General features: G+C 42.9%; 2 protein-coding genes across 2 annotated transcripts in view; one reads left to right on the forward strand and one right to left on the reverse strand.

Moving 5' to 3' along the window:
- Positions 1 to 27743, forward strand: EIF2B5 (eukaryotic translation initiation factor 2B subunit epsilon). Its single transcript, XM_063306322.1, has 16 exons — positions 1 to 178; positions 7386 to 7510; positions 10307 to 10492; positions 10608 to 10785; positions 11949 to 12029; positions 13244 to 13321; positions 14258 to 14567; positions 16038 to 16183; positions 16828 to 16966; positions 17926 to 18027; positions 19066 to 19173; positions 19366 to 19456; positions 22184 to 22307; positions 23608 to 23733; positions 24979 to 25089; positions 25974 to 27743. The coding sequence occupies exons 1-16, from the start codon at positions 23 to 25 to the stop codon at positions 26037 to 26039; spliced, it is 2127 nt and encodes a 708-aa protein (XP_063162392.1). The 5' UTR covers positions 1 to 22; the 3' UTR covers positions 26040 to 27743.
- ABCC5 (ATP binding cassette subfamily C member 5) overlaps positions 1 to 27748 on the reverse strand; it is a 528771-nt gene that overhangs the window by 92941 nt on the left and 408082 nt on the right. The window lies entirely within an intron of this gene.

A 27748-nucleotide genomic window follows, 5' to 3' on the forward strand; every position in this document is an offset into this window, starting at 1 on the left:
CGCGTGGGAGAGCGGAGCCGATATGGCGGCCCGCGCCCCTGCTGGGAAGCGTGGCGCCGGGTCCGGGGGCTCGCGGGGGTCGGACCCCCAAGAGGAGCCGCCGCCTCCGCTGCAGGCCGTCCTGGTCGCCGACAGCTTCAACCGCCGCTTCTTCCCCATTTCCAAGGACCGGCCGCGGGTGAGCGAGTGCCTCCCTTCCTCCCTCGTGGCTCCGGAGGCCCCTTTGCTAGGCAGCCCGGCGCCCTCTTGCTCTGGATTTCGACTCCCGTCATCCCCTGCCAGCATGGCCCGGGGCAGCGGGTTGAGGGAGTTGTAGTCTAACATCTGGAAGGCTCCAGAGGTTGCACCTGACCTGGCGCCAACAGTTCGGCTGCACGAACTAAATGGATAAGCGGTCGGTCTCTGTGTATGTTCAGGGCATAAAAATGTTCTTGGTTTAAAAAGAAAAGTACTTTGCACCTTATCTAAGCAGGGTTTCGAAACTGATTCTCCAGCTTCTTTTGGGCCGCAGTTATCCTAACTACCAACTTTTTCTTCAACTGCAACGTTTAAAGTAACAGTATCTGGATAAACATTTCTTAAATGAACCTCATTTATTTAATCTATTCAATTGAAGTCTTTAGAAATCAGAAAAAAAGTTTAGCGGAGACAGTTTAGCGACCCTCCCCGTCCTGCTGAACTTTGGGAAAAGGCTAGAATGCGCGGAACTCTTTAGCGTGGGAAGAAGGCGACCGAAGCAGACATTATTTACGCATAACGTTTTTCTCCCTCTCTCCAACCACTAGGATTAGTATCATCCAATGAGGCTGATTGGAAGGAAATTTGAAACAGACAAAAGAACAAACTTCGTACAGCATCGTTAACCTGTGGGGTTTATTGCCATATGGTAGCCGCTAGTTTGGGTGGCTTTAGGAGAGGATTGGATACTTCATTAAGGACAGGGTTAGTTAAGGCTATCGTTCTTGAAGATCCAGTGTCGTCTCTGGGTTGAGGACGCTGTGGCTCCAAATAACCACCCAGAGTCATTTGTCGAGATGGGCGGTGAAGGAATGCGGTAAATAAATAAAACAACATTTGCAGGGTTACAGCAGGAGGAAAGGAATACGCCTGGGGGCATTTGGTAAGCCACTGTGAGAAATAAAATGCTGGACTTAAGATGGGCTTTGGCCTGATCCAGTAGGGTGTCCTTGTAATTTTATTCTGTAAAATAAGTAATACAGAGCCTATGTATACTATTCTCTGAACGGTAATCAGTTTTCTCTAATCACATAGTTGGAGGTTCTTTTCTATGGAGAAGCAATCTATTTGTAGGCTTCTGGTTTTTCTGTTGACTTATATTTGGCATTAGTGTTTTCATATACTTTTGCCAGTAACCATGGGATGTGAAATTGTGCTTGCTCCATCCTTTGAGAGTATATCAGTTATGGGAACAGAGGCTAGGTGAAGTCTTTCAAGCCCACCTTTGTCAGTTTCCTCATTTACTTCTCCATGATTTCATGCACTACTTTGCAAGTAGTTCTGTATTGCCTTTGCAATGAGATTGCCTAAGTACAAAGTTGAATTTAATTTTCCTGCATACAGTGGTGTGATGTAGAAAAACTTCCAGGGCTTTTTTTGTGCAAAAATGTTACATCCCATGTCAATCATGAAGTGTGTTTCTCAAATTGCAAAAATTTTCCAATGCAAACTAAAAAAATTCCCCAGTTGTATCTTTTTTTCCCTTAGACTTTTTTTTTCAGTTCAACAACATCACTCCTTGTATCAGGATGTCTGTGGTATCTTTTTAAATAGAAAACATTTCAGCTGTTTGTTCACTGCAGTCAATGGAATTACAGTTAGGCCTTGACTTACGACCACAATTGGGACCAGAATTTCCATCACTAAGCAAAGTGGTCATTAAGTGAGTCACACCCAATTTTACAACCTTTTTGCTGCTGTCGTTAAGTGAATCACAGTGGTCATTAAGTGAATCATGAGGTTGTTAAGCAAATCCGGCTTCCCCCATTGTCTTTGCTTGATGGAAGCTGGCTGGGAAGGTTGCAAATGGCGATCACATGACCCCACGATGCTGCGACCGTTGTAAATACATGCCGGTTACCAAGCCCCTGAATTTTTATCATATCACCACAGGGATGCTGTGAGGGCCATAAGTGCAAGGACTGGTCGTAAGTCACTTTTCCCAGTGCCATCGTATCTTTGAACGGTCATTAAATGAATGGTTGTAAGTTGAGGACTACCTGTATTTGTAAAATCTTGAGTTGAGCTCGTCCTTCTGACACAGCAAATTTTGTGATTCTTGACCAGTGGTCTTTCCATTGAAATCATAGCTGGTGTAGAAGGAATGGCACCTTTTTAGTTGTCCTATATAGGAGAGTGAATGTATCCATTATTTAGGAGTACTTTTACTCTGCATTACTGCCAGTAGCTAAACAGGCTTTGCTGGATTACCTTGTAGCAACCAGCCTATCCTGCACAGAATTAATTGCTGATTAGACATTTCTGTCTACAGTTAGTAAAAACAGCCAGTTAAGAGCAAGCATTTATTATTATAATTTTTTTAAGGTTCAGGAGAAGCTTTTATATAAAAAAAGGAACTCAGCCACTTTTGAACTGTCCTACTGGGATTTTTAAAATTTTACTACTGCCATCACAAGGAAGTACATCACGGTGATTGCTTCTGTGGGGTTGCTATTCCCATCATTTAGTTCCAAGAGGTATTTTCCTGTATCAGTGAATATTGCAAGATGCTGTTGTGAGAAGACACTTCTGGACTTCATGTTCTCTGATTATAGGCAGTGTCACTGTCATACTGTGCAGGATTTGATTGGGTTACTAGGATTTGCAGGAAGGTCGCTGAGCTAATTTTAACTTCTGAAGGACGTCCTACTGATACTTGTGGAGTTCAGGAAAAACTAGAAGAACATGGGAGAAAGAGCACTCCTTCAAATTATCAAGCCCAGACCTCTGATAGGTATAAAGGTGATAACAGCCCCAGATGTTATACCCAGAAATGACCTGGAAGTGGTATAATTCACTGAAAAATAAAATGCATAATGCTCCCAAAACTTTTTACAAATGGTTGTGGGGACATTGCTCAAGAGCATTGAAGATGTTCCGGTATTCCTTGCTAAACCAAATATGGAGCTAGAAACCATTGCCAGAAAAAAAGGCACATGTTGCCATATTACCTGCATTACTAAGCAGAGTCAGACCTTCTTGGTCGGAGAAGAGGCTACCAGAGAAATTCCAGAGATAGAGGCGAGAATGGAAAATTGGGCAAAACCAACAACAGAAGACAGTGGCAAACTGCTAGGTACAAACCAGGGCATTTGGTTATGACTTAACTTGAATTTGGGAGAAGCCCTCCAAACCAGGAATCTTTATTATAATGAAAGGTTGGGGAACCTGTGGCCTTCTAGATGAATGCTTTTCAAACTTGGCAACTTTAAGTTGAAATATATGAAGGGCTACCCATGCAAGTAGAATGAAGGGGAGATCAACACCAAACCCTGGTCAGGAGTAATGAAAAAGCACTTTGCACTAGTAGGCATTTTGAATGCTATTTAATGGTGAAGTGGGCATTGTGTGCTGGGAGCAGTGAGTTGTTAGTGTGATAGGGTTACCTTTTGATGCCTAAAATGTGATTGCTCTTACGATGACATGTTAAAGGGACATTTATTGAAGTAGGAGTGCGATGTTGTAACTCCTTTCCTAGGATCCTTGTGAATGAAAATGCTTCTAGTTAAACAAAAGTAGAAGCAGAGGTTTCTAGCAATAGCTTGTCTAGACTTTGAGGAATGAAACCCTTAGTCAGAGAATGCATGGAAGGGTTAATCTGATAATTTTTGCATGGTATTAATGGTCCAGATGAGATTTTATGGCGAACAAAAATAAACATTGAATCAAGACTATGGCTGGGTTTTTGTTTTTTTGTTTTTTAAATGCTCTGTGTGTGTGTATTTTCCTCCACCAAATCACAACAGCATCTTTAAATGACAATGTTGGGGCAGCTGTTGTTATATTCATCACGTGGAGAATGTGGAAATTATACCTTTGTCACCAAAGAAGAAAGAAGGACAAGTTTATTAAAAGCTGCATCTCAGCAGGCAGCAGCACGTGGCCAGCCATGTCTGGGCATGGAAGCTGAGCAGGGTTGGGCTCACTTGGGAGGCCTCAAGGGAATTCCGGGGCTGTAGGCCAGATGCGGAAAACAGGTGTCCATGATGGCAGTGGCAGACTCCTCTTGTCTTGTTGCCAAGGCAGCTACGCAGATGTCTCCATGGACTCACCAGGAGGCAAGCTTTGTTGGGTTATAATGACCAGCCTGTCTGGCCAGGAACCTTTTATAGCCAGATAGTTGAGGCTATGGCTTCTGGGTTGTCAGGATGGTGTCAAACATTCAGAGCAAAGATCACCTTGAAATTTATGTATCTGGATGAACTGAAAACAGTGATTCTTATCACAAAATTACAGTAATAAAAAAGATGCAACAGACGGAATGTCGCATCAGGGAAATGTCACTGAGCCAAATCCCTGGAAAATGGCACGGCACAAATTTGTGGCAGCTCCTATGCTTATTATTAGTGTAGTTGGGATGCTGTGTCACGAATTTGGATGTTGGCCTCAGGGCTGGGAGCTTTTCCCTTGCCAGTGACCTCACTTGGCTTTTGAGTTGCCTGTCCAGATCAGGATCCAGAAAAGTAGAGAGGGAGGACTGGGAGAAACAAAAAAAAAAATTACAGTTGATAATATAGTTGCTCTGTGCCCATGTATTTAAGTTTTCCCCTTCTGTCGCCTGAAAAATTAAGATAGGTAATGTTTGGAATTGTCTGGAGATCGCTCCCAGTGCTTTCAGGGTCTGGTTCACAAGTTGTGCACCGCTGCCCTAGTTTAAAAAAAAAGTGGGGAAGTGGGGGTGCATGCATGCTTTACAGCAATATCTTCTGCACTTTCTCTGGCATAGGAATCAGATTCCCATCTCATCAGTTTCAGCCCTTACAGTCTTTTAGTCAGGTTACCTTCATACAACAAATGGAGGTTTTTTGTGAGTGGCTGAGCTTACTGTGTGTAGCTAGCCACTTGTGATTTATTTTATAATCATTTTTAAGCAGACTGTAGCTCGGCATGTTGCATGAAGACTGCCTCGGAGTTGCGGGTTGCTGTCAAGTTGTCCTGCAGTTTCAGTGCCCAGGAAGCTAGGGGTCAGCACCTGGAAGCCAAAGGGTTGAATGTGGTCCTGGAGGTGGCCATAGGGCATTTCTAAAAGCTGCTACCAAATTGTAATGTTAAAGTTGGCTGAAGAGTACATTGATTAAAGACTGAGGGAGAAATCATAAGAACTGCAGTTCATCAATGTAATTTTAAATTACTTTTAAATTAAATGTCATTTTTGTTCTGGTCCTGCCCAGTTCTTTACCTGGATGCCCCCAGAGGCCACACACAGCTTTAGTGTAAAAGAAATTGTGCAACTTGCAGTGTGATCCCCTTCCCCAGAGGGGTCACTCATTCATGGTTGGTTTAGAGTTACCCATCGATCTATCCTGAAAGCAGGAAATAGGTGTCATCTGCCAGAGCTAATTGGAAAATCTAAGCATGCCATATTTTAAGTTACTTATGACTACGAACTATGGATGGGTGGTGTATGTATGAGATTTCTGTTCTGTCTTTTCTCCAGGAACTCAAAGGGGCTCCCTTCAACAGCTCTGAGACTGAACAGCCCAGGGAGTTTCCACCGCTGAGGATGGACCTCAAGCTGGGTCTCCCTAGTCCTAGGCTAGACCACCTCCCTGCAACAGAGTAGCTGCCAGAATGTGGTTCCCTAGCCATGTCACTCCAGGAGAGGCATTGGCATAGCAAGCTGGCATATGACTAAGCCATATGTGGGACACGTGAAGTGGCCCGTTGTCCTCAAAAAGGTGTCTTTAGCATAAGTATACATTCAGTACACTTATTTTTCATTAATTTGGTAACAAGATTGAAGAGTGTTTATTTTATTGATCAAAGTGGCAGTGTTAGCAGGTGGTAGCCCCTACCTGATCTTGCCTGATCTAGGATACTGAGCATGGGTGGCTGTGGGTAGTACCTGGATGGGAGATTTCTTGGGAATTCCAGGGCTCTTGGCCAGACTGAGAAATTAAAAAAAAAAAAATCAAGACAGCTCTGGCCAAACATTTCTCTAACCCTGTCAAGAAAACTTAATGGATGCAAGTCATCAGTAGTAGAGTTCAATTTGAAGACATATTTTGCTTTTTACTTGTAGAAATGGAGGGCATGTTCCTCTGGATCTGGTTCCCCCCCCGCCTTTTATCTATGCATCTGGGTATGTGCAGGGATGGGGAACTTCCATTGTTTGACCACACCTCCCAGCAAATCTGCTGGCATCGCCACTGGTGAAAAGTTCCACCTTTAACTCCCTCTGAAAAATTGGCAGAAAGTTTGTGATTTCAGGCCATGGCTCTGCGTTTTGGAGTTCCTGCAAGTTTCTTCCGTAATTTCCTCTTTATTGCTTTTTTATCACAAGATAAGTTTTTAGAAGCCTGCCTTTTGGTGTTTTTGGTGATTTATTTGCAATTATTGTGACTGGCTACTTGAAGGTTTGCAACTTTTTATTGATGTGTTTTTAATTGAATATTTTATCCTCCCTGTATCATTGTTAACCTGTCTTGGGTGCCATTTGTCCTATTATATAAATGCTCTATTTTACAAATATATTGTTTAAATATATTTGACACTACTGGAAAGGGTAAAACATTATTCCAGCAAGCTACAGATAGACAAGACTGTTTCAGTTATCTGAATTTTATAAATCTGGGCTTATTTATTAATTTCAGGAACCAAACGATGTTAAACATGTGGTTACATTTCTGTGTCTCTTGAAATAGCAGCGGGGAAGGTCTAAGTGTGAAGGGAAATAAACTCTTTCTTTCCATGCTATGCTCAGACAAATATTTGCCTTGGAATGAAAGCTGTACAAGTGCTAAAAACACTTTTCCACCTGGGATAAAATAACATGGGCATGTATGTGTTCTTGCAAGCATGGGGAGAAAAAAATACAAGGTGGGGGTACTCAGCATGGTGTCTTGGGCTTCAACATCAGCCCCAAGAGCATGGCCAGCGGCCAGGGGACTGAGAGACCTGTCGTCCTCAACGTCTGTGAGGCACCAGTTAATCTATCCCTGGGTTAAGGCAGTCCCCTGGTCGCAGTCCAATTTCTAGTAATTTTCCCCATGGCTGCTATTTTTAAACAGGCCACCCATGTTTAATGAATGCCGCATCTCCCATGCTGCTTGTTATTTTATTAGAAGGATTGTGTGAATCTTAACCGTAAGCAAAACTGTAGATTATAGTGTGGTTGTTTTTTGGCTGACTTTTCTTTGCTTCCCTAGGCTCTTGTTCCTCTGGCAAATGTGGCCATGATAGATTATACCCTGGAATTCCTAACTGCAACTGGGGTGGAGGAAACCTTCGTCTTTTGCTGCTGGAAATCAGCAGAGATCAAGGAACATTTACAGTAAGAGCCATCATTTTCTTGGTCGCTCCAAGAAGGGAGTATCTTCCCTTTGCCTATCAGAGTTTGAGGTGGCTGAGGACAGATGGATAATTGTGGTTGGAAAGATGTAACCAAGTTCGTAGCATGTTGGGATAGGCATGGGAAAGACCTGGAGGGCCCCCTGGAGATGGACATCTTATAATTACAGTAGCTTATGGCTTTGTCAGCTTTCGTAAAACCAACACCTTTTAGAGTTGAAGGGGACCTTGAGGGTTAGCTAGTGTTGCCCTCACTTAGTGCAAACTTTGCAGCTACAGCATCCCTGACAACTAGCCATCCCTTCCTCCATAAATGCTTCCAGTGGAGATCCCAACATTGGAACAGATCTACCACCCTTCCTGTCCAGTGCTGAACACTTCTCTCCATTAAAGAAGTTTCATCTTTAGACAAGTTCTGCTTCATTGCCATTTATTGCCGTCCCATACTTACTTGTCCGTAGAGCTATTGAGGGCAAGTATCCCCTTAATCTTCCCCATTAAGTCTGAACATCGCTAGCTTTTTGGAACAATCCACTCGCCATCTTCGTTGTCATCCCTTAAACACACTCCAGTCTGCCAGTGCCCTCTTTAAAACAGGAGGCTTGGGCCTTTATGTTGTGTGGCTCGGAATAGTGATCTATTCTAGGTATGTGAGCTTGCACTAAAAGGGTAGAGGCTGAATTTGTCAGTTGTGCTCCCGTTTAGTGCAGCCTTTTCCAGTCTTGGGGCCTTCCAGACGTCGTACTTCGACCTCCAGAATTCTCGGCAATGGCCATGCTGGCCTGGGAGTTCCGAGACCTGAAGTCAACCCTGGGCAAGGTGCCCAGGTTGAAGATAGGTAGAAGCTGAGGCAGCGTATGATCTGGCAATGGGACGGGAAGAGAACTGGCTGTGAGTGAAAAAGTCATAAGGGACCAGTCCTTGCTTCCCACAAGTCAGCAAGAAACATATCCATTGACAAGGCTAAATAATCAAATCCAGTGGACGTTTCTGTGAAACTCTTTCCGTTTTAAGGAAACTTGCACAGAGAGCTTCCTGGCTGGGAGCAATGTTTAGACAAAAGCGCCTTTGTACCTCATGCCAGCCTCAGATAACTACTCGTTCCACTCCACTTGGCAATCAGACTATATTAAAAATAACTCAGTTGGCCTGAACAGTTGGTGCATCTCCCTTGATACTCTGTCCAGATAGATAAATGTAAAGAAATGAATGTTACAAAGCTAGTTTTTGTGTATGCATAAGGAATCATACCCCATTTTATGGATCAGAGTAACTATTAGCAGCTCTTGTGCGTATAGACAGTCACCTAAAATACTTTAGCTGGATATGGGAAAGGGGGGAGAGAGAGAGAGAGAGAGAGAGAATGCATGCAAGCAAGCAAGCACCAGAGGGGTTTTCTAAAATTACAGTTACAACTTTCCCACATGTGAAGAACTTTTACTGAAGTCTCCATTTTCACTTGGAAGAAAATTTTGCTATTCCAGAATGGTTTAACGTGTATAAAAATGCAGGCTTTGTTTTCTGAATTTTAGAATGGAAGCAGCATGAAAGACAACTCCAAGGCATCCCGACACACTTTGGGCATTAGGACTTTCCTTTCTTCTCTCCCTCTCTCACCTCTCTCCTCCTCCCATAATTTCAGAGCAGTTGGGAACTCGAGGTTGCTGAACGGGGGTTAGTTTATGTGAAAATGGGAACAGGAGGTAAAGAAGCTGCAGTCAGTGAACAATTCTTGTTCGGTTTGCCAAAATATTTTGTTGGAACTACAAAAAAGTATATGAAAAGTCTTGTTCTGATTTTTGCTAGTCCTGAGAATGTGTTAGGCATGTGCTACAATCTCTGTTTTACAAGGCAAATGTCAAGATTGAATTTCTCTCCTTCCAGAGAATGAGATGAACTGTTATTCTGTACCCTGGTTGTAGAATATGCATGGCTGTATTCTTGCCACAGAATGCAAAATATAGCAGAGTGTGCCCACTATCAGTCTTGACCTTCCTTTTGCTTTATAACATAATATATAATATTATATATTATATATTATATATTACATATATAATATAATATAATATAATATAATATAATATAATATAATATAATATAATATAATATAATATAATACCCATATATCTTACCCTACACAGAGGGCTGTGTAGGAAAGAGCTAAACACCGGTTGGAATGTGTGCTAAAAAACTCAGAGCATTGAAACTGGGAGTTTGGAATGATACCCTTCACTTAGTAGACTATTGTTCCTAATTTCTGTTCTGCCATCACTGTGCGTGAAATTCCCTCAACTTCTTACAAGACTAAATTCTCCCTCTTTCTGTGACAATTCAAAGGGATTCTATCGAATGTGTCAGCAGACAGGAGGTACTTTCTCAAATGTCCTGATTCTGTGAGCTCAGGGTTGTAAATTAAGCGTGGAGTTTTGAAACCATGGTAGCTCACAGTCTTCACTGTAAACAAACTCTGCAGCAAAATGCTGATGGATGGCTGCTGCTGAAGACTTCGTTATAGGGGGAAGAAGTCCAAATGGCTGGGGAATCACCCCTGAAACTTTAATTTTGTCTATAACTTTCATGTTTTTCCCCCTCAGTAGCTATTAGAGCTTGCCTTTAAACTCATTACCTCTGTGCCTATATCAATATTTCAGAACCCTCTGTTTTATAATGTCATTTATTTATATACTCATCTTGGCAAAAAGCCAACAAGTCATTTTGCCGCACATTCCTGTTGCAAGGTTCTCGTTCAGTTGCTTCTGTCTGATTTTTTCCCCCCCAGAAACTCTAAGTGGTGCTGTCCAACATCTCCAAACACCGTGCGGTTTGTGACCTCAGACCTCTATCGCTCACTTGGCGACATGCTGAGGGATGTGGATGCCAAGTCTCTGGTTCGTTCTGACTTTATCCTTGTCTCTGGAGATGTGGTGTCCAATATTAATATTTCCACAGCTTTACAGGAACATAGGTGGGTGTTCAAGAGGAAGGGATGAGGCCCTTCTGGCTGGGATGATTTGCTGCTATCTCTTCTGTGATAGTAATTTAATTATTTTTTTTTAACTTCTCTCCCTCTCTGGGTACAGGACACGGCGTAAGTTGGAGAAGAACGTGTCTGTGATGACGATGATTTTTCAAGAGTGTTCGCCGGGTCACCGAGCCCGATGCCAGGAGGATGACGTCATCCTTGTCATGGACAGTGTCACAAAACGAGTGCTACACTACCAGAGAACGCAAGGGCTGAAGCACTTCTCTTTTCCTATGGTGGGTAAACCAAGGAGCAAGGGTCAAGCAGCCCGTTTTGCCATGAATCAGTGGCTAGGGAAGCAGTTCTGTTCCCGTCAAGACCCAGGACTATCAGAAGAATTGGCTTTCAAATACTAGCTCTGTCTTGGGTTGGCTGGTGGCCTTGGGCAGTTTATTCTACATCAGGCTTGGATTGCCAATGTCCAATGTAGGATCGATGGATGGATGGATGAATATGAAAATGTACTTCTAAGAGGTAGCAAGCTTGAATTTTGGGTCACTGTCCTCTTGGGACAGTTTTATGAGTTTGAATGCAAGCACCAACAAAAGATGGACAAGTGTGATGGTGGTGTAACTGATTCTCCACCTTGTTAGACAAGCCCATATAACTGGGGACAAGAAGGAAACCCACGTTGTTAGTGACAGCCAGACTTCACTGATGGGACACTTGCTTTAAAGACACAAGTTCAGTCAATAGCAACTCTCTGTTTAAAGAATATTAGGTTGCCGGAAAAAGTGTTTTAGGGAAAAAGGTTTTTTGCCTTCTCTGAATTCCTGGGAACTATTGCCAGGCAGAGAGGAGCATGCTGAGCTGTTGGACTAATGGTGACCTCCAGCAGGAGGCAGCTTAAATCTTTCCCCAGAAAATGAGCCAGTTGCTTCTGTATTCTTTACTAGTGCCACTTTCCAACATGCAGAGCTGTTTCTGGAGCCAGAAAGGAAGTGGATCTTTTTGAAATTCTCATTTTACTTGTTGGAAATTGAGCTGGGCTGTCCTAACAGTGAGAAATCACGCTGAGACGAGGAGTAGGTCTCTAGTGTTTATTACTGCTACATAAAACAGAATCCTAACGAACTGAAGAAGCGTGGGAAAAACCCAAACCCCAAAAGCTAAGGCGGGTCTGATCTGTGTCTCTTTGAATGGCTGCTTAATTCCTCAGTACTACGCATGTGTTTTCCACCCTGGATGGGAGCCCCCTCCTGCTCGCCATCAGTACTCATGACATGGGCTTTGCAAAGCTTGATTGTTTTGTGCTGGGTGGGTGTTGTGTGTTTTCCCCCCACAGTCTGCTCTACACTCTTCTCCAGCCCCATTTTTCCCATTGAAATCCCCAGTTAGCAGGGAGTGGCTCTGGCAGAGAATGAATATATAGGCCTTCACTATATTCTTTTTGTTCTAGAGCTTGTTTCAGAGCAATATTGAAGAAGTGCAAGTACGGAACGATTTGCTAGACTGCCACATTAGCATCTGTTCTCCACAGGTACGTTGTACGAAAAGCATCAGGAATTACGAGCAGGCCTGGGTTATGTTCTCTCATCATGCTGAACTATAATTTGCTTAACCATAGTTGGCTGGATTTAAATAACACCCTAAGCAGGAAACAAACCAGCCACAAAATGAACTCATATAATGTATAAATCCAGTCTTGTAATGCATTTGTAATATCAAAGATTTCTACTCAAAAAGACATGTGCAGAGACGGAGATGATCTATTAGGAATCCAGGATCTCTTGCTGTTGATTTTTCAGCCTAAGCTATTTTCTGCATTTTAAGTACATCTCATCCAGAAAGGACACATGTTTGTTTCCAAAAACTTCTATTAATAACCTATCAGCTGGTAATAACTGAATTAGCTTCTTGCACTGCACCATATTACAAGCAGTATCAGGCTGAGTGATACTGAAGTAAAGTAGAGTGTCTTATTTTCCCAGGCTGGGACTGATGCTCTCTTGCTGTCCACTGTGAAGCGAACAGGAAAGGCTTTTAGCTTCTCCAGAGCTTGAGGGGGCAAGTTGCATTTGTTTGTAGAGAGAGAAGCTGCAAATAATAAGTAAAGCTCTGCTAAATGGAATAAGAGTAGAATTATAGAATCAAAGGGTCAGAAAGGACCTTGAAGGTCTTCTAGTCCAGCTTCCTGCTGAATGGAGGACAAATGGCTATCTGAGGAGGCAAAATGTGTGCCTTAGTGTAAGCCTTGCAGAGGCTTTAAAAGTACCAATAGTATGTTAAACACTCCTATCCCTTCCGCTGTTCCCAGAGGGTAACCCCCAGAATAGTCCATAACTGTCAGCCCTGCTCAAAACATAACTGACCATCATTACAGATCTCATGCAGGACATGGGGAGAAACTGTGGTCTGAAAAGGTAACCTCCTCCTACTGTTTTGAGATGCTCAGGAGAGGCAGACTGCTTGGGCAAACAATGGGCAGGCCAGAATATAAGAAGCCGGAAGACAGAAACATGCCTGAGCTTGGAAACCTAGTCACCGATTGCAGTAGCTGGAAAATCTTTCCATACAGTGCCAAATACGTTTAAAACACTTTAGTCTATAGTTATGTTTGATAATGAGCGATGAGACACATTCATAGTTCCTTGTGCCAAAGGTTGAGATTTTACTGCCATATTGATCTTGTTTCAGACAGAATTATAAAATTGAACTTATACAAAATCAGCTATTTTTGTTCTGCTCTTGTAGGTGGCTGAGCTGTTTACGGATAATTTTGATTATCAAACTCGGGATGACTTCGTACGTGGCTTGTTGGTGAATGAAGAGGTAAATATGTAGTGGAGGCCTCTATAGCGGAGCGGTGGTCTCGTTCCGAGTAATGGTGTTTAGGAGGAGGAAAATCTAGGAAATGTATCATCAGGGCATCGTGTATTCTATGCAAAAATACTTTGCATTCTTCTAGTGGAATAAATTATGAACGGGATATAGATAATAATTTGCCACGGTTGAACTTCCATCTGATTTTGGAGTAATTGGCAAGAAGCAGGTGAATGGAATTCAAAATGATTCAGTGACTGCTCAGACCATGTAAATTACACAGCTCCACCCGTTTTGCCACACTCACTACATCCAAAGACCCACTTCCTGAAAGTGGCCCTAAGCAGCCAAAAAGGTCTCCTGTTGTTGCAGCAAATTTGACCTTGTTTATAGCTAAATTGTTTGTGTAAATAACAGTGCCCAGCTTAAAGGGAGCATGTGTGTCCGTATGCTCACCTTTGTGTGTAATATAAATATTGATTGACTGATGAACTAACCTATGAAGATAGCTTCTTACATAAGGAGACATTTGAATGTCAACATGAGTGTGCAAGTAAACTCTTGAGGGGCTAAAATTCTCAAGAGTACTGAAATCCAGCTTCCCCCAGCCTGGAGCCCTCTGGATGATTTGGACAGCAATTCTACAAGAACGCTCAGAGTTCTGAGTATTCTGGTGGGGTTTGGGGGGATGGCTGCTTAAGAACCCAAATTCCAGGTCAGATCCTTATTAATTCCTGTTGATTTGTGGAAGCTAGGACATGATCATCATCATCATCATGATCATCATCATCATCACCTATTAAACTTATATGCCACCCAACTCTCAATGACTCTGGGTGGCTCACAACAATCAGACAAAGAAATTACAAATTATAACCTTGACTCCGCATTTCATTGGAAAAGAGGGCCCAAGGGCTTTCCTAATAGCCCTTCTCTGTTCTTCAGGTCCTGGGGAACCAGATCCATATGCATGTGACATCAGAAGAATATGGCGCCTCTGTGTCCAATTTGTTGATGTATGAGTCTGTGTCCTCAGACATTCTGCAGCGCTGGGTCTATCCAATCACCCCAGAAATGAACTTCATTGATGAGAAGCAGAGTTGCACTCATTCCCGCCACAACATCTACCGTGGGGCAGAAGTTAGTCTGGGCCATGGGAGTGTGCTAGAAGAGAATGTACTCATTGGGCATGGAACATCTGTAGGCACAAAATGCTCTATAACCAACAGTGTCATTGGGCCTAACTGCAAAGTAGGTAAGTTCTGAAGGCCATAAAATATGGGCAGTTTGGCCTGAGGGGTCATCTGACATGTTTGGGCTGCAGGAACAGGGAGCATGACAGAAGGAAGTCTTATTGACTGGTGAGCCAAGAGGGGTGGGGAGGTAAAATGAGAAGATAGGATCAAACCATCCATTCCCATCACAGTGATTTTGTGCAGTTGCCAATTGACTGGAGAGAGATACAAGCAGAGGGAAAACCAGAGAGGAAGAGAGTGTTTGGAGGTTTGCAGGGGTCTAGATACAAACTACATACAATATTGGGTAAACGATTGATTTAAATCCAGGTCTGCCCCCATCACATGTAAACTGAGGCTCCCTCGATTTAAAAGTATCTTCATGAAGTCTCTGTGGGGCAAAGATGTGCATGAAGACTGGTGGCTTCCTTCTACTCTTTACAGGCGCCTTTTTCCCTCAGAGGTTCACTGATTACCAAGCTGAACTTTTGAACAAAAACGGTGAAAATGCCCTGTGAGCAGAGTTCCTAGTTCCTTGCTGGTATATCTCTCTGGAAGAGAAGGGAAAGGGAAAGAAAAGGAAGGAACCACGTGGTTCTTAGGGCATCACTGGGTCTGAGAGTGTTTTTACTGCATAGGATTTCCAGCATCTTGCAGTGTGAGCTTTTGATCAAAGGGGACAGTTGAAATGTTCAAGCTGAAATAAAAGCTCAGGCTGCATGATTTTGGGAGACCCACACTCATTTCAATTGCCCCTTACTCCTTTCTTGCAAGTTGCCTTGAGAATCACTGGGTTGAAAGGCGAGATACAAATATCTTAAATAAACAAGAATGCCAACTTCGCAGTGATGTCTGAGACATAGGGCTGTAAAAACAGTATTGGTCCTGGTCCAAACACAGAACTTGGCCCAGTGTTTACAGTTTATAAGAGATGATGGGATGATGAATGTCAGAGATGAACTCATGGTTTGGGAGGAGCAGTTCAGTAGAGGGTAAGAATGATTTACGCATCTATGGCCATTGCCACCAGATTTTGTACTGAAAATCAGTGTTAATCATGATGTTGGATCTCACATGTTGCACCAAGCCTTGGTTTATTTTAACTATTTGTTGAATAAGCCCATATTTATTTAATTAGTTAATTAGTTAGATTTATATGGCCACCCATCTTACAATAGCTACTCTGGGCAGCTAACTCGGTTTAAAATATCAGCACAAATCACAAGAATAACAAAACGCGTAAAATGGCTATTGAGAATAAGCCGATCAACCGTATATTAACAAAACCTCATGTGGTAATGGCTGGGTTCATAGAACATCCTAAGCATAAATCATGGCTTATAAACCATAAGACTTCACATAAGGTACTAAAGAAACAAGCCATGTTATGCTGTGGCACAATATGTAGATGCAGCTAATGTATGTGTTGTAAACAAACACCCATATGAGTGTGGCATAGAGCAATGGTCTGTTTTTTGGGCACTGAACAGGTAACGGTGTCCTTCTGGACCGGGCATTCCTGTGGAATGGGGTCCGTATAGGAGATGGTGTAAAAATCTATCAGTCCATTGTTTGTGATGAGGCAGAGGTGAAGGAAGGTGTAACTTTGAATCCTCATTGCGTCCTTACTTCCCAGGTGAGTTGGAGGAGGTACTTCTTTGTTACTCCTTTATTTTTGTTCTGATATAGCAATGTTTCTCAACCTTGGCAATTCTTAGATGTGTGAACTTCAACTCCCAGAATCCAACTCCCTGAACTTCAACTCCCAGAATGCTGGCTGGGGGATTCTGGGAGTTGAAGTCCACACATCTAAGAGTTACAAAGGCTGAGAAACACTGTGATAGAGGGTCAAAGATGAGAGGGTCAAAGCATCTTGGGGCAGACCTGATGTCACCAGTCATTTGCCCTGTCCCTACTTCAGTCTTCTCCAAAGGCACTGTCCTTATTCGTCTGTTGGCTGACAGTTGGCTCCCCAACTGAACCTTGACTGTCCTCTTAAATCATGGCGGTCTCACAAGGGTCCTTTGCTCAAGATGACAACCCGCTCTCATCCCTATCTAAACAGTTTGTAATGGAATGTGGCTCTCTGTCCTGCTGCTCAGCAAGAGAGAGGTGCTCAGAATGAGGTGTGGTTAGCAGCTTTGACCACATGGCTGATTCTCTTGCTGCTTTGGTGGGGGCCTGCATTCCTTACCCCCAGTGAGTGAGTTGTGGGCTTGGAATCTGCAAGCCTTTTTACTTCCTGGAGGAAGTAAACATGGGAACATTGCTTAATTTTAGGTGGTGGTGGGCCCTAACAAGGTCTTTCAAGAAGGCACAGTCATATCCCTGCATCCTGCAGATGAGGAAGATTACGACGAGGATGAGTTCAGCGATGATGCTGACATGAACGAGGAGGAGAACAAAGCGAAGCAAAGAGGTATGGGGATGTTTTGTCCCCCAGGTTTGTTCACGAGGGAGACTGTTCTGCCTGTTTTCTTTTCTGCCTTAATTCTATACAGTCTTTCTTTGGGAGCTTGATCTGCATTTAGAAAATGATCGCTAAGGGTTAAGCAGCTGAAGAAGGAAACTGCTTTGAAAGAGTAGGTGGGAAGGAGGTGATGAAGTGGTGGGAAAAAGGGTTCTAGGCCAGTGTTTCTCAGCCTGAGCAACTTGAAGGGGTGTGACTTCAACTCCCAGAAATCCCCAGCCAGCTTGGACACAACTGAAATCTCCTTTTCCAGCTGGAGATCTACTTGCCCTTTGACTGTACTTAGCAGTCAGGTTTTCTGTTGTTGTTTTGCAATGCAGAGATCTTATTGATTGATTGATTAGATTTGTGTCCTGCCTTCTGCAGCTCTAGTTGGCATATATATAGCTCTCTCCTCCTATTTTTTCCTACAACAGCAATACTGCAAGGTGCATTAGGCAGAGAGAGAGAGTTCCTGTGGCCAAGAGCAGGCTTGCACCTTGAGCCTAGTCCCACACCTTTGCCACTATATCTTGTGGGTTCTTGGTTTAATAGTTCCCAGAGGCTGCTGCTGAAGCAGTTAACCCCACAGGATGTTTTTGTTTGTTTGTGGGGTGAAGGTAGAAGTACAATGCTTAGTTCACCATACAGTTTCTGTCACTTCCTCCAAAGCCAATCAGTACTTCAAGCAAAAGGCTACTAGTCATTGTTACCTTGGCTAGAAGGGGCGAGGGCATAAGACTGCTGTTCCTAATCTACCGTTTTCCATTGCAGCTCTTCCCAACTTGGTGTTGGGATAAGAAAATCTAGCTAATGAGGTAGATCTGTTTGGGGCTGCTGTCAACAAACCAGTTTTTCTTTTGTTTAGTTTCGCCTTTTGTTTTTTTTCAAACAATGGTAATCAAGCCAACATTAATTTTCTATCTTAGGCTATAATACAGCAGATGTTGGCTTAGAAGGCAGAGGTTACCTCTGGAAAGCAGCTGATGGGCATGATGTGGACCAAGAGGAACAAAGACAAAGTCTTTGGGGTAAGCAAACTGGGGCCCAGGAACATGGGATTCAGCAGGCAGAATGCCATGGCCAGCATGGAGTGGCAGGTTAATCTATGGTCCTGTGCAATTCTTGAAAGAGGAGAGAATTGTCAAGAATACTGGTGCAGCAGTCATTTTTCTTGGCAAGGGATTGTGTTGTCTTGGTCTCACGGGTCGTTGAATCATAGGGTTAGAAGGATCTAAACTCTAGTCCAATCCCTGCTTAGTGCAGGATCTAGCCTTTCAGACAGATGGATAACCAGTTTGAAGACTCTAGTGAAGAGGAACACAATCCATTAAGTCTAAACTGAGGTGACAAAACACAGTTGCTGTTTTCACATAAAACTGTACTCAGACAAACCATTTAATGGTTTAAAGCAAGGTTTCTCAACCAGGGTCTCATGGAGCCCTCGGGTTCCGCGAGAGGTCACTAGGCATTCCCTGGGAGATCACGATTTATTTTGAAAATTATTTCAAGTTCAGGCAACTTCACATTAAAGAGGTAAGTTTCATTCTTTATTTTTAGTTTAAGAACACTGTTAGTGCATACAGTCTATACAGGCCTACCCATGAAACGAATATAATAATTTTGTAGCTTGTGGCCTCTATTTTAGCCTGAATGGGCAGGGGTTCCCTGAGGCCTGAAAAATATTTCCAGGGTTCCTCCAGGGTCAAAAGGTTAAGAAAGGCTGGTTTAAAGTGATGGTTTCATTTACATAGCCTGTTAAGATAGTGCCTGGGTTTCCATGGCATCCTGGATCAATATGATTTACCTTCATTTGGTCTTGCATGTTTTGTGCCCCCCGGGCATTGTGCCGTCTATGATGACTTGAGAGCGTTCTCTCTAAGCAGATATCCTGGAAGGCAGAATAAAAGGGCTCTTCAAGATCCAGTTTGTAAGAGTAACCAATAGCAAAAAGCGTTGATAAAATAGAATCCTTGAAATGGAAACACTGGATAGAAATGTGAACTTGTGAAAGGGTGCTTGAGCAAAATCAGAGAACTTCAGAAGAGCCTTTTCTCCATCTTGACTAGGCCACACCTTAAACACCGAAGAAGAAAGTGAGTCTGAAAGCGATATGAGCTTTGGGTCTGAGCAGACGGATAGTTGGACAGCTTCCCCTCAGATGGATGATATCAAAGGTAATCATGTTTTTATTTTGTGGTAGGACGTTAGGGCTACACGCACCTTCCTGCATGACACTAAAGGAGAAACTGAATTGTGTACGAGAAAAGAGCGACTTGGGCTTTCTGGATTTGGGAATTGATGCCAGAGGTTGGTTCTGTCAGCTCTTCACACACATGGGTTCTCTCCGGATCTGCTCTTGATTTCAGTGTTCCAGAATGAGGTGTTGGGGACTTTGCAGAGAGGTGAAGAAGAAAAAATCTCTTGTGACAACCTGGTTCTGGAGATCAACTCTCTCAAGTAAGACATTTGTCAGGGTTTTGTTTTTTTTTACTTCTGCATCAGGAGAAAGGAAAGTGGTGTCCAAAGGCTCCCTTTCCAGAGGCAGGCGTGTGCGGAGAGCTCATGTGCAGAGATGTATGTATGCACTGTGGAGTCCTTGGTGCTCTCTGGGCTTGGTTGTTTTCCTGCAGACGTTTCATTGCCAGACTAGGCAACATCTTCAGTGCGAAGAGGGAGTGGGCCTTGCTCCCAGTTTACATACCGTGGCTTGCCCTGACAGTGTTGGTGGGGGTGGTGGGGTTGCTCTCTCCTTGGTAGTTCCTTGATTGGGGTATTGTCTCCTGCTTGATTGTTCATCTGGTGTTGATCTTGGTGTTAATCTTTGCTGATCTGGGTGTTGATTGCTGGCAAGGAGGGGTTCTGGCCTTTTTGTTGCCTTTTTAGCTTTTTTAATAACTCTTTTATAACTACTGTAGAGAAACAGAGCAAACCCCACTCCCTGCTAGCACTGAAGATGTTGCCTAGTCGGGCAATGAAATGTCTGCGAGAAAACCAGCCACCAAGCTCAGAGAGCACCAAGGACTCCACAGTCCAACCCTGAGCTACAGATATTCTCTTCGATGTGTGTATGCAGTCTATCACTTCGTGCATGAGAGCATTCGGTTTATTATTTAAATTTAAACTGGGGCATGGATCTACCTCTTGGATTGGCCTGATGAATCTCACTCCCAAAATCATCCAGCCAGAGGACAGGAAGCCAGGAGTTGCTGTGGCTGGAAGTTCCTGTATGCTCCCTGCCTCTGGTTTACTTCCATGATAAGCAGAGAAGTTTGGTGGCAACGGAGAACCCATTGTTGAGAAGAAATGGTTCTGCATTTGCCTCCTTCAAGATCCTTTCTCCTCTGTGTTTTCATTCACTTCCCTCCTGCACTCAAAATAGGGATGGAAGAACTGCTGCGGATTTTTAGCTTCCACTCTTAGATACAGAAGCAAGGAAGTATCTTATTAAATCAAAATAAATTAACGCGAGACATAATTCTCTGTTATCCTCATCGGTCAAATTTAAATTGTAAATGTAAAAGTGACTTTGGAGGCAGTCACCGGTAATTTGGAATTTTTTTTTTATGGTAATATTGCTTCTGAACTTGAATTTTTCAGCAAGCTTCCGTACCGGTGATTCTCATTAGGCTTGATATAGATCAGACAGATTGAATTAATTTCTGTATATCTTGAACACTTAAAAAAACGCACACCTGATTTGCCCAGCAGATTTTTATAACAATATAACATTGCGTTTAGAAAGATTTCCTATTTCTTGTATGAAATGGTATGATTTCTTTGTCAGATATGCTGTCTTTTCAGTCTGCTGTTTGAATCTTTTGCAAAATCTGGATTTTCCAACCCCCCCCCCCCCATCTAGAAAGATTTTAAACGAAGGCAGTGAATGAGAGGAATCGTGATGGAAAGAGATGCAGTGCAACAAGCAAGAAGGTCCTGGGTATAAGTCCTAGAAGCTCTTTCTACTTTAAAATACACTCTGTTTTTTCAGCCAAATATATTCAATTCCAGGAGCTCAGAAATTAGCCATTTCAAGAAAAGTATGCTGAGATTCCTAGGATATTTTGCCAGTTTTTAAATTCTGCATTGTTCTGTACCAATTTAATCTGGTGCAGCATCGGTCCACACACATTTGTTCATCTTTCCCATTAATTGGTTTAGAGACCTAATTTTCATCCCCACCTGTAAGGCAAAAATATATAACTACCTCTGGCCCCTTTCTGTTCTTGTTTTCCTCATCCCTTCTTTTCCATTATCCCCATCAGTCAAATTTAAATTGTAAGTACTTTGGATATAGTCACCGGTAATTTGGAATTTTTTATGGTAATACTGCTTCTGAAAATCTGTATAAACTGCCATTGGAACAGAGCAAGTTACCTTGAGAATTTTACTGAAGGGCAAAGTATAACTGCTTAAAATTATTTAAAATTCCACTATTTAATTCCACTATTCCATTATTTAAAATCTGGTTTATCTAGCTTAAAATATTTTATTAGGGTTTTGCGAATAATGAGTTCAGACATTTGATTTGAAAGCAATTCATTCACATTTCCAAATTAAATTAGCAAATTGATTTGAATCACTGCGTTGACATGGATGCCTCCAAGTTGATTTAGATCATTTGATGAACTCTGGGCTTATTCAGAAATGGATTTTTCTTCAGTCAGTTTGGAAGGATGATTTAACACTTCAGGCTTCTGAATTGCATTGCTTTTGCAATTGGAAGCCCAAACTGGATTCAGTCACAAACATCAAATGGACAGTCTGGTTTTGCCCAGTTAGCACACCTGTATTATCTATATTGTTTTCCATAGTTTCAGATAGGGTGTGTGTCTTAGCTGTATGTGTGGGGCCTTCCGCATGGACCACAGAACTCCAGATCCTAATTCTAATTAACATGGATGTTGCTATTTAATATTTATTATTATATATCAGAATAACATCTTGTCAGGTGAGTTTGTAACTTGCCTTTTCTTCAGCGATTTCAGTGGAATTCTCTTCTGGCCATGCATTTTTCTAGTAAGTTTAAATGTTTAGTCCTAGTCTGAAATCTGTGCCTCTTTGCAGATCGTTAGTGTTCAGCATTGTTAGAAGAGCTGTGCATCATCAGACAGATAAAACAAACAAAGATTTGCATGGTATATAAACATTAAGGATTCCTCTTAATATTTTTCCTTCCCCTTATAGATATGCCTATAATATTGACCTGAAAGAGGTGATGGCGGTGCTCAGCAAGGTTGTGCTAGAATTCCCCCTACAGCAGATGAACACTGAAAAGGACCCTCAACACTACTGCATGCTGGTAGTCCCTGTGAGCATCCTTCCTTCCTTGCTTGATTCAGTCTGCATTTTAATTCCTTTAGGGTGTGTTCTGCCCAGAGGTCAGGGACAGGGGGCTGTTGCTTCAGACAGGTATGTGAGCTAAGCTTGAGGATGCATTGCTAAGGTCTCCCATGGCAAGGATTCTTGCATTTTGTTTCATGATTTGCAAAAGCATTATTGTTTAAGGACTACTCTTTGCAAAACAGTATGCAAATAAGTCCATGGTCACGTGCACGATAAAGTAGCCACTGTAGAGGTTAGCAAATATTCTGTCGTGGAATGATCCAGCTGCAAAATAGGGTATTCTGAGCGTTCTGGAGAAAATGACTATTTTGAGTGTCCTGACTTATTAGGCCATTTTGGGAATGCTTGGGGATGGGACAGTTCCAGAAGACTCAGAATGGCTTGTTTAGGGGTCAGACTACTTCCATAGCTGTAATAGTATGTGGGAAAGACTTTGGGAGATGGTGTGGGGGGGAAGAGATACTGCCTAGGGAACAATCAGATAAGACAGGGCGTAGCCTGCAGCTGCATAATGGGAAGAGAAAGAGACTCAGAAGGGACCCTCCCTAGTTTCTCGGGCTGTAAAGGAGACAGGGGGAGAGATGTCCTTTCAGACTTGCAAGATTCTGTTAACGCAGCCTTAGAATAAAGTAGTGTTAGCTCATCTGGTTGTGTTTCCTGTCTGGTCTGCCTGAGAAGGCTGACAATAGTGCTCTAATAGGTTCTTTTTGGGCTCAGTCCACTTCAGGAAGACTCCCAATGGCCCTTGGGGGTGGGGATGGGGTTGAACCAGAATGGCCTGTTTCAGAATTAGATGGGTTCTGGATTACTCCCCACAGTCTGTTTCTGGGTTAGACCATTCCTGGAACACTTGGCCCAACCATGGCAGAACATACAACAGCAGCTTGTTGGAGCTGGTTGGGATGAGCTGCTGCAAATCAGTCCTTCCTTCATTCTTGGTCACCCAGAGAACACATTGATGAAGTAGAGATACCATCATTGGGAGTAGGCTTGAAATCATTGCTTATATGTTGCTTTTTAGGGAGAGTTTATTCATCCATTCCTCTGTTTAAAGAATCCCTCTTTTATCTTGTTAAAGATTTCTTCAATAAAAAATATATATTTTTTAAAATATTGCAGAACAGGATGTTTTTGCCATTAAGTGTTTCTTGGTCATTCTTTCAGATTCAAGAGCTGCTAAAAATACCCAGTTCTTAATTATCCTATATGTTTATTTCAGTGGCTCCCTTCTTATCATTCAATTCTCTTTGCTCACCCTCTCCCAGTTACTGACGAATTGGGCTCCACTCTTCAAGAACTACATCAAGCGAGCATCAGATCACTTGGATGCTTTGCATGCCATTGAAGAGTTCTTCTTGGAACATGAGAGCCTGTCCATGGCTGTGGCCAAAGTAAGTTTCCATGGGTGTTGGTAGCGTAGCTGGAGGTCGATCCCTGGCTGAATTTGTTGAACCAGGATTTTGTTCTGTCTCTTAACTCCATGGGAAGGTCCCATGTTCCTGTCACCAAGTTTGGATGAAGGAGCTGCTTGCCGGCCCCTAAAAGGTCCCTGTTTGTTTGGCCAGACATTGAGTTCACCCAGTTGGCCTATACCTCTGCTTTACCTTGCTTGTTGAAAAGGAATATTGGTCCCCAAATATAAGTCCTGGTTTGTAGCAAGGAAAAAGCAAGCCTGGGACAATAAGCTTTTGTAAGGATTTGGGCTGTTCAGACTACAAAAGTCCATGGTAAACCTTCTGTGGGTCCTCTGTACTTTGAATAAAAAGTACCACGCTGTAGGTGTTGGTTTGTTTTTCCCCCATATTCGTGTTGAGTAGAAGAGCAGTGTTATGTGAAGACTGGGACTTGGGGATTCCACTTCTTTGTGGATTTTATCATAAAGTATGATTAGCTCTCTTGGGTGACCACACATACAATCTCTGATTTCTGTTCCTGGCCATGGGATGGTAGTCATAGTAGGCTAGAGGTCAGGAGTGGACAATAGGCTTTTCTGGGCAGCAGAATCCAGATGTAGGACTTTACTGCTTTCACCTAAGAGATGCTAAACGGCTGCCTAGGAAAGTAATCTGCTTTTGAATTTCAGGAATTATTGGCTGCTGCCAGAATTTGTGGATACTGGGCTAGATGAGACTCGTTTTGTGTGGCCAACTTCTTCTAATTAGCTGCATCCATATCAGTCTTGAATTAGATCTTACCGCCTGGTATCCTTGACAGAAGAATGCTTGCAGGCTTCATTTCTGCCATTTAATTACAGTGATCCGCTTTTTCCTTCTAAATAGGTATTTTGTCTAAGTTATGAAGGCAGGAGGCATCTTCCTTAGCTTATATTCCTTATATGTAGCTTATATTCTCAGATCCTGTTTGCTTGCCGAATAGATGCTATTAATGTTAATTCCCCTTTCCCTTCCCTTGTCTATTTTATCCTGGAGAGGAAAGCTGCCTTTTTAAAAATACTTTGCTTTTTGGTACCATTCTTCACATTAGCATTTGATTTTTTAAAAAACAATTCTATCAATGGTAAGACAATTTAAGGAATTTGCGTTGAGTTTCCTGTCTATACAGCTCATTATTTCTCCCTGCCTCCTGACCATGCATAACACCTCATACAAGCCAAGCTTCCCTTGTGGTCATTTCAGGTGCTGATGACATTCTATCAACTGGAAATCTTAGCAGAAGAGATGATTCTAGCCTGGTTTTCTCAACGGGACCCATCGGATAAAGGCAGACAGCTTCGTAAAAACCAGCGGGTGAGTTACCATCACTGGTTAGGCTCAAGTTGTTGTGAACCAAATCCATCCATCACATTTATTTATATTCCATCCCCAGATTCCAGGTGGCTTGCGACCATTAAAACACAATAAAACACCGTCTTTTTTTAAAAAAGCAGTAAAATGATTACACGAAAGATACCCATAAACAGGATGCACAAAATCAAATCCAAACAAAACAGCACCCAATTCACACCACTGAGCTTAAAAAAACCTGTTAAACATAATTGTGTTCACTGCCTTAAAAAAACAGAACTGAGGGGACAGGTGTACCTTAGGGCTGAGTGGTTCCAGAGTGTCAGGGCCACCACAGAAAAAGTCACCAGACTTAGGGTTTCTTCCCTTGATGACCACACAAGACAGAATCTGGCTTGAGGAGATGGTCCCTAAGGTGTTCCAGAACAGAGGCAGGGAGGGCTTTATAGATTAAAGCCAGCAGTTTGAATTAGGCTCAGCAACAACTCTGCAGTAGAGTCTCTCCATTAGCTGGGCCCTGAATTCCATTCCAGTGGTAGCTTCTGAATCATCTTTGGGGGCAGACTATGGTTAAATTAATGCCTTAGCACAATGTGTGAACCCTATTAATCACCATAAGGCAAAAACAGCTCGTAGTAGTTTTAGTAAGCTGCAGTGAAACAAATCATGGCTTAGCATAATATACGAAGTCCAGTAGCCATGTTGGCCAAGTTATTGTAGTTGAAATCCAACATCTGAAGCACAGCAACTTACGAAAGGCATTTTTAGGTGCGGTCCACCCCTGTTCCCCCCCTGTTCTGTTTATTGTCAAGAACTTTCAGATTGTTCTTCTGGGGCATCACCATCACTGCATGTTGATAAGCTCTCAGGACGACATCTTTTTGCAGCTTCAGAAGTTTATCAAGTGGCTCAAGGAAGCGGAAGAAGAGTCATCCGAAGGAGAAGAAAACTGACCCAGCAGCCTCCGTCAGAAGGAAAGACAAGCTTTGTTCTCTCTTTCTCAGAAGGAGGAAGCCCAAAGTAGCCATCTTGGCAGAGGAAGAGGTGGCAGAAGAGCAAGAACAAGCCGTGCGCGTGGCCTGTGCATGTGGGATTCGAACTCCCGGCTGGCTGACAATCCTGTGGCTTATTTAGTTGTGTACTTAATGTTGTCCCTGGCAAGACACCATGTGTGGGACAGAAGAAAACAATTGCTGGATAAACCAGAGACCTGTATACTATTGAAAGTCTTTCTAAGAGTGTCTGTGTGCACACATGTGTGCTTATGGTTATGTATAAAGCTACCCTCTGGGGCAGGGGAGGGATATGGGGTTCTACTAATGGCCAGGTAAGCAGCAAATACATGCAAATTCCAAATCAACCTTAACAGTTAGGATTCGCATCGTTTTGAGTTCTTCAAAAAAAGATCCCCTGAATTTCCTGTATTTCCTTGTGTGCATGGGTGACGGCCCACTCTTTAGTCCAAGAGCCAGCTGTAAAGCAGACGACACAGAGAAACATAGGCTAGTAGTATAAGCTCAGGGCAGAGGTGGTGGTACTGGCAGTAGCCAAATTGTCCTTTAACCCTAACCCTAAGCTCAGGATTCAACCTTAAGGAAAAGAAGAACTTGCCTGAACGGAATCTTCTTTTTGAAGTCAAGCTAGTTTCAGACACCCACTTCCAATGTGAAGCTATCCCAAATCATGGAGCCTTTTTTCTTTTGCTTCTCTTTGCATAAAATGGGGGGGAAATGCTCACCTACCTCACAAAGCATTTGCTCATAAAGAGAAAATCTGTAACGAAGAAGCGTTCTTAGGCCTCTTGCGTTGGCTCCCTGCTGTGCATCCGTCTTGCTGACAAGTCTGATTCTTTGGACCTGGAAGGCGTGGGTCCCATCTTGTTTTTGAGGAAAAGATGTTCTTTGCATTGCTGGTGAAGCTGCTGGAGCCAGTTCCTCTCAGGCTCTGACAAATAGAGCTCTTTGGCAACTTTTGTAGTTTTGACTGGCCACAACCATACTGACTCCACATAGATCCAAGCTAGGCCTGTCATAGACACTTCAGATAGGGTTCTGCTCATTCTAACGGCTTTTAAACCATGCTTGATGTAATTGAAGAGGACTTCTCCTAATAGTGTACGTTAGAGTGCTGGTGGCATGACAGTGTTGTGGTGGCATGTTCCCGCTAACCTGTTCCTCTTTGTTCTGCGGTCATCGCTGATGGAGATCTCTCTTCTTGGATGCTGCTGATGGTAAGAAGAATTCAGAGACAAGAACTTGCGTTTAAATCGGGGGTGACAAACCTGCAGCCCTCCAGATCTTGACCATTGGCCATAGTGGTTTTTACTGACTGGGTTGTACTTCAGAAACATCTGGAAGCCAACAGGTTTCCACCTCTGGAATTGCTGGGGTGGTCTCTTGATCTTGCCACCATTCTTTCTAGAAAGGAACTACAACAGATTTCAGAAAAAGTGCATACCATCCCTGGATTCTCCCATTGGGTTGCTTAAATATCTGGGAAACATTTCCTGTTGGGAGGGAAGAGCTTGGACGCTAACTGTGGTGTTTGACCACTGTTATAAAATCCACTTGTAAATGCTGGGAAAGAAGGTTTTTTTTTTCTCTCCTCCCAGCTAATATTCAATTCAGGGAGCCATTAAACCCCTCTGATGCAAAGAATGAGT

The sequence above is a fragment of the Candoia aspera genome, chromosome 6 (genome assembly GCF_035149785.1).
Source record: "Candoia aspera isolate rCanAsp1 chromosome 6, rCanAsp1.hap2, whole genome shotgun sequence".
In the NCBI taxonomy this organism is placed as follows: Eukaryota; Metazoa; Chordata; class Lepidosauria; order Squamata; family Boidae; genus Candoia; species Candoia aspera.

Excerpts from the sequence above, each read along its gene's own strand:
- EIF2B5 (XM_063306322.1), top strand. The coding sequence starts at position 23 with ATGGCGGCCCGCGCCCCTGCTGGGAAGCGTGGCGCCGGGTCCGGGGGC. Across the intron at positions 10,493-10,607 it reads ACAGCTTTACAGGAACATAG|GACACGGCGTAAGTTGGAGA; the intron begins GTGGGTGTTCAA and ends CTCTGGGTACAG. Across the intron at positions 16,967-17,925 it reads GAACAAAGCGAAGCAAAGAG|GCTATAATACAGCAGATGTT; the intron begins GTATGGGGATGT and ends TTTCTATCTTAG.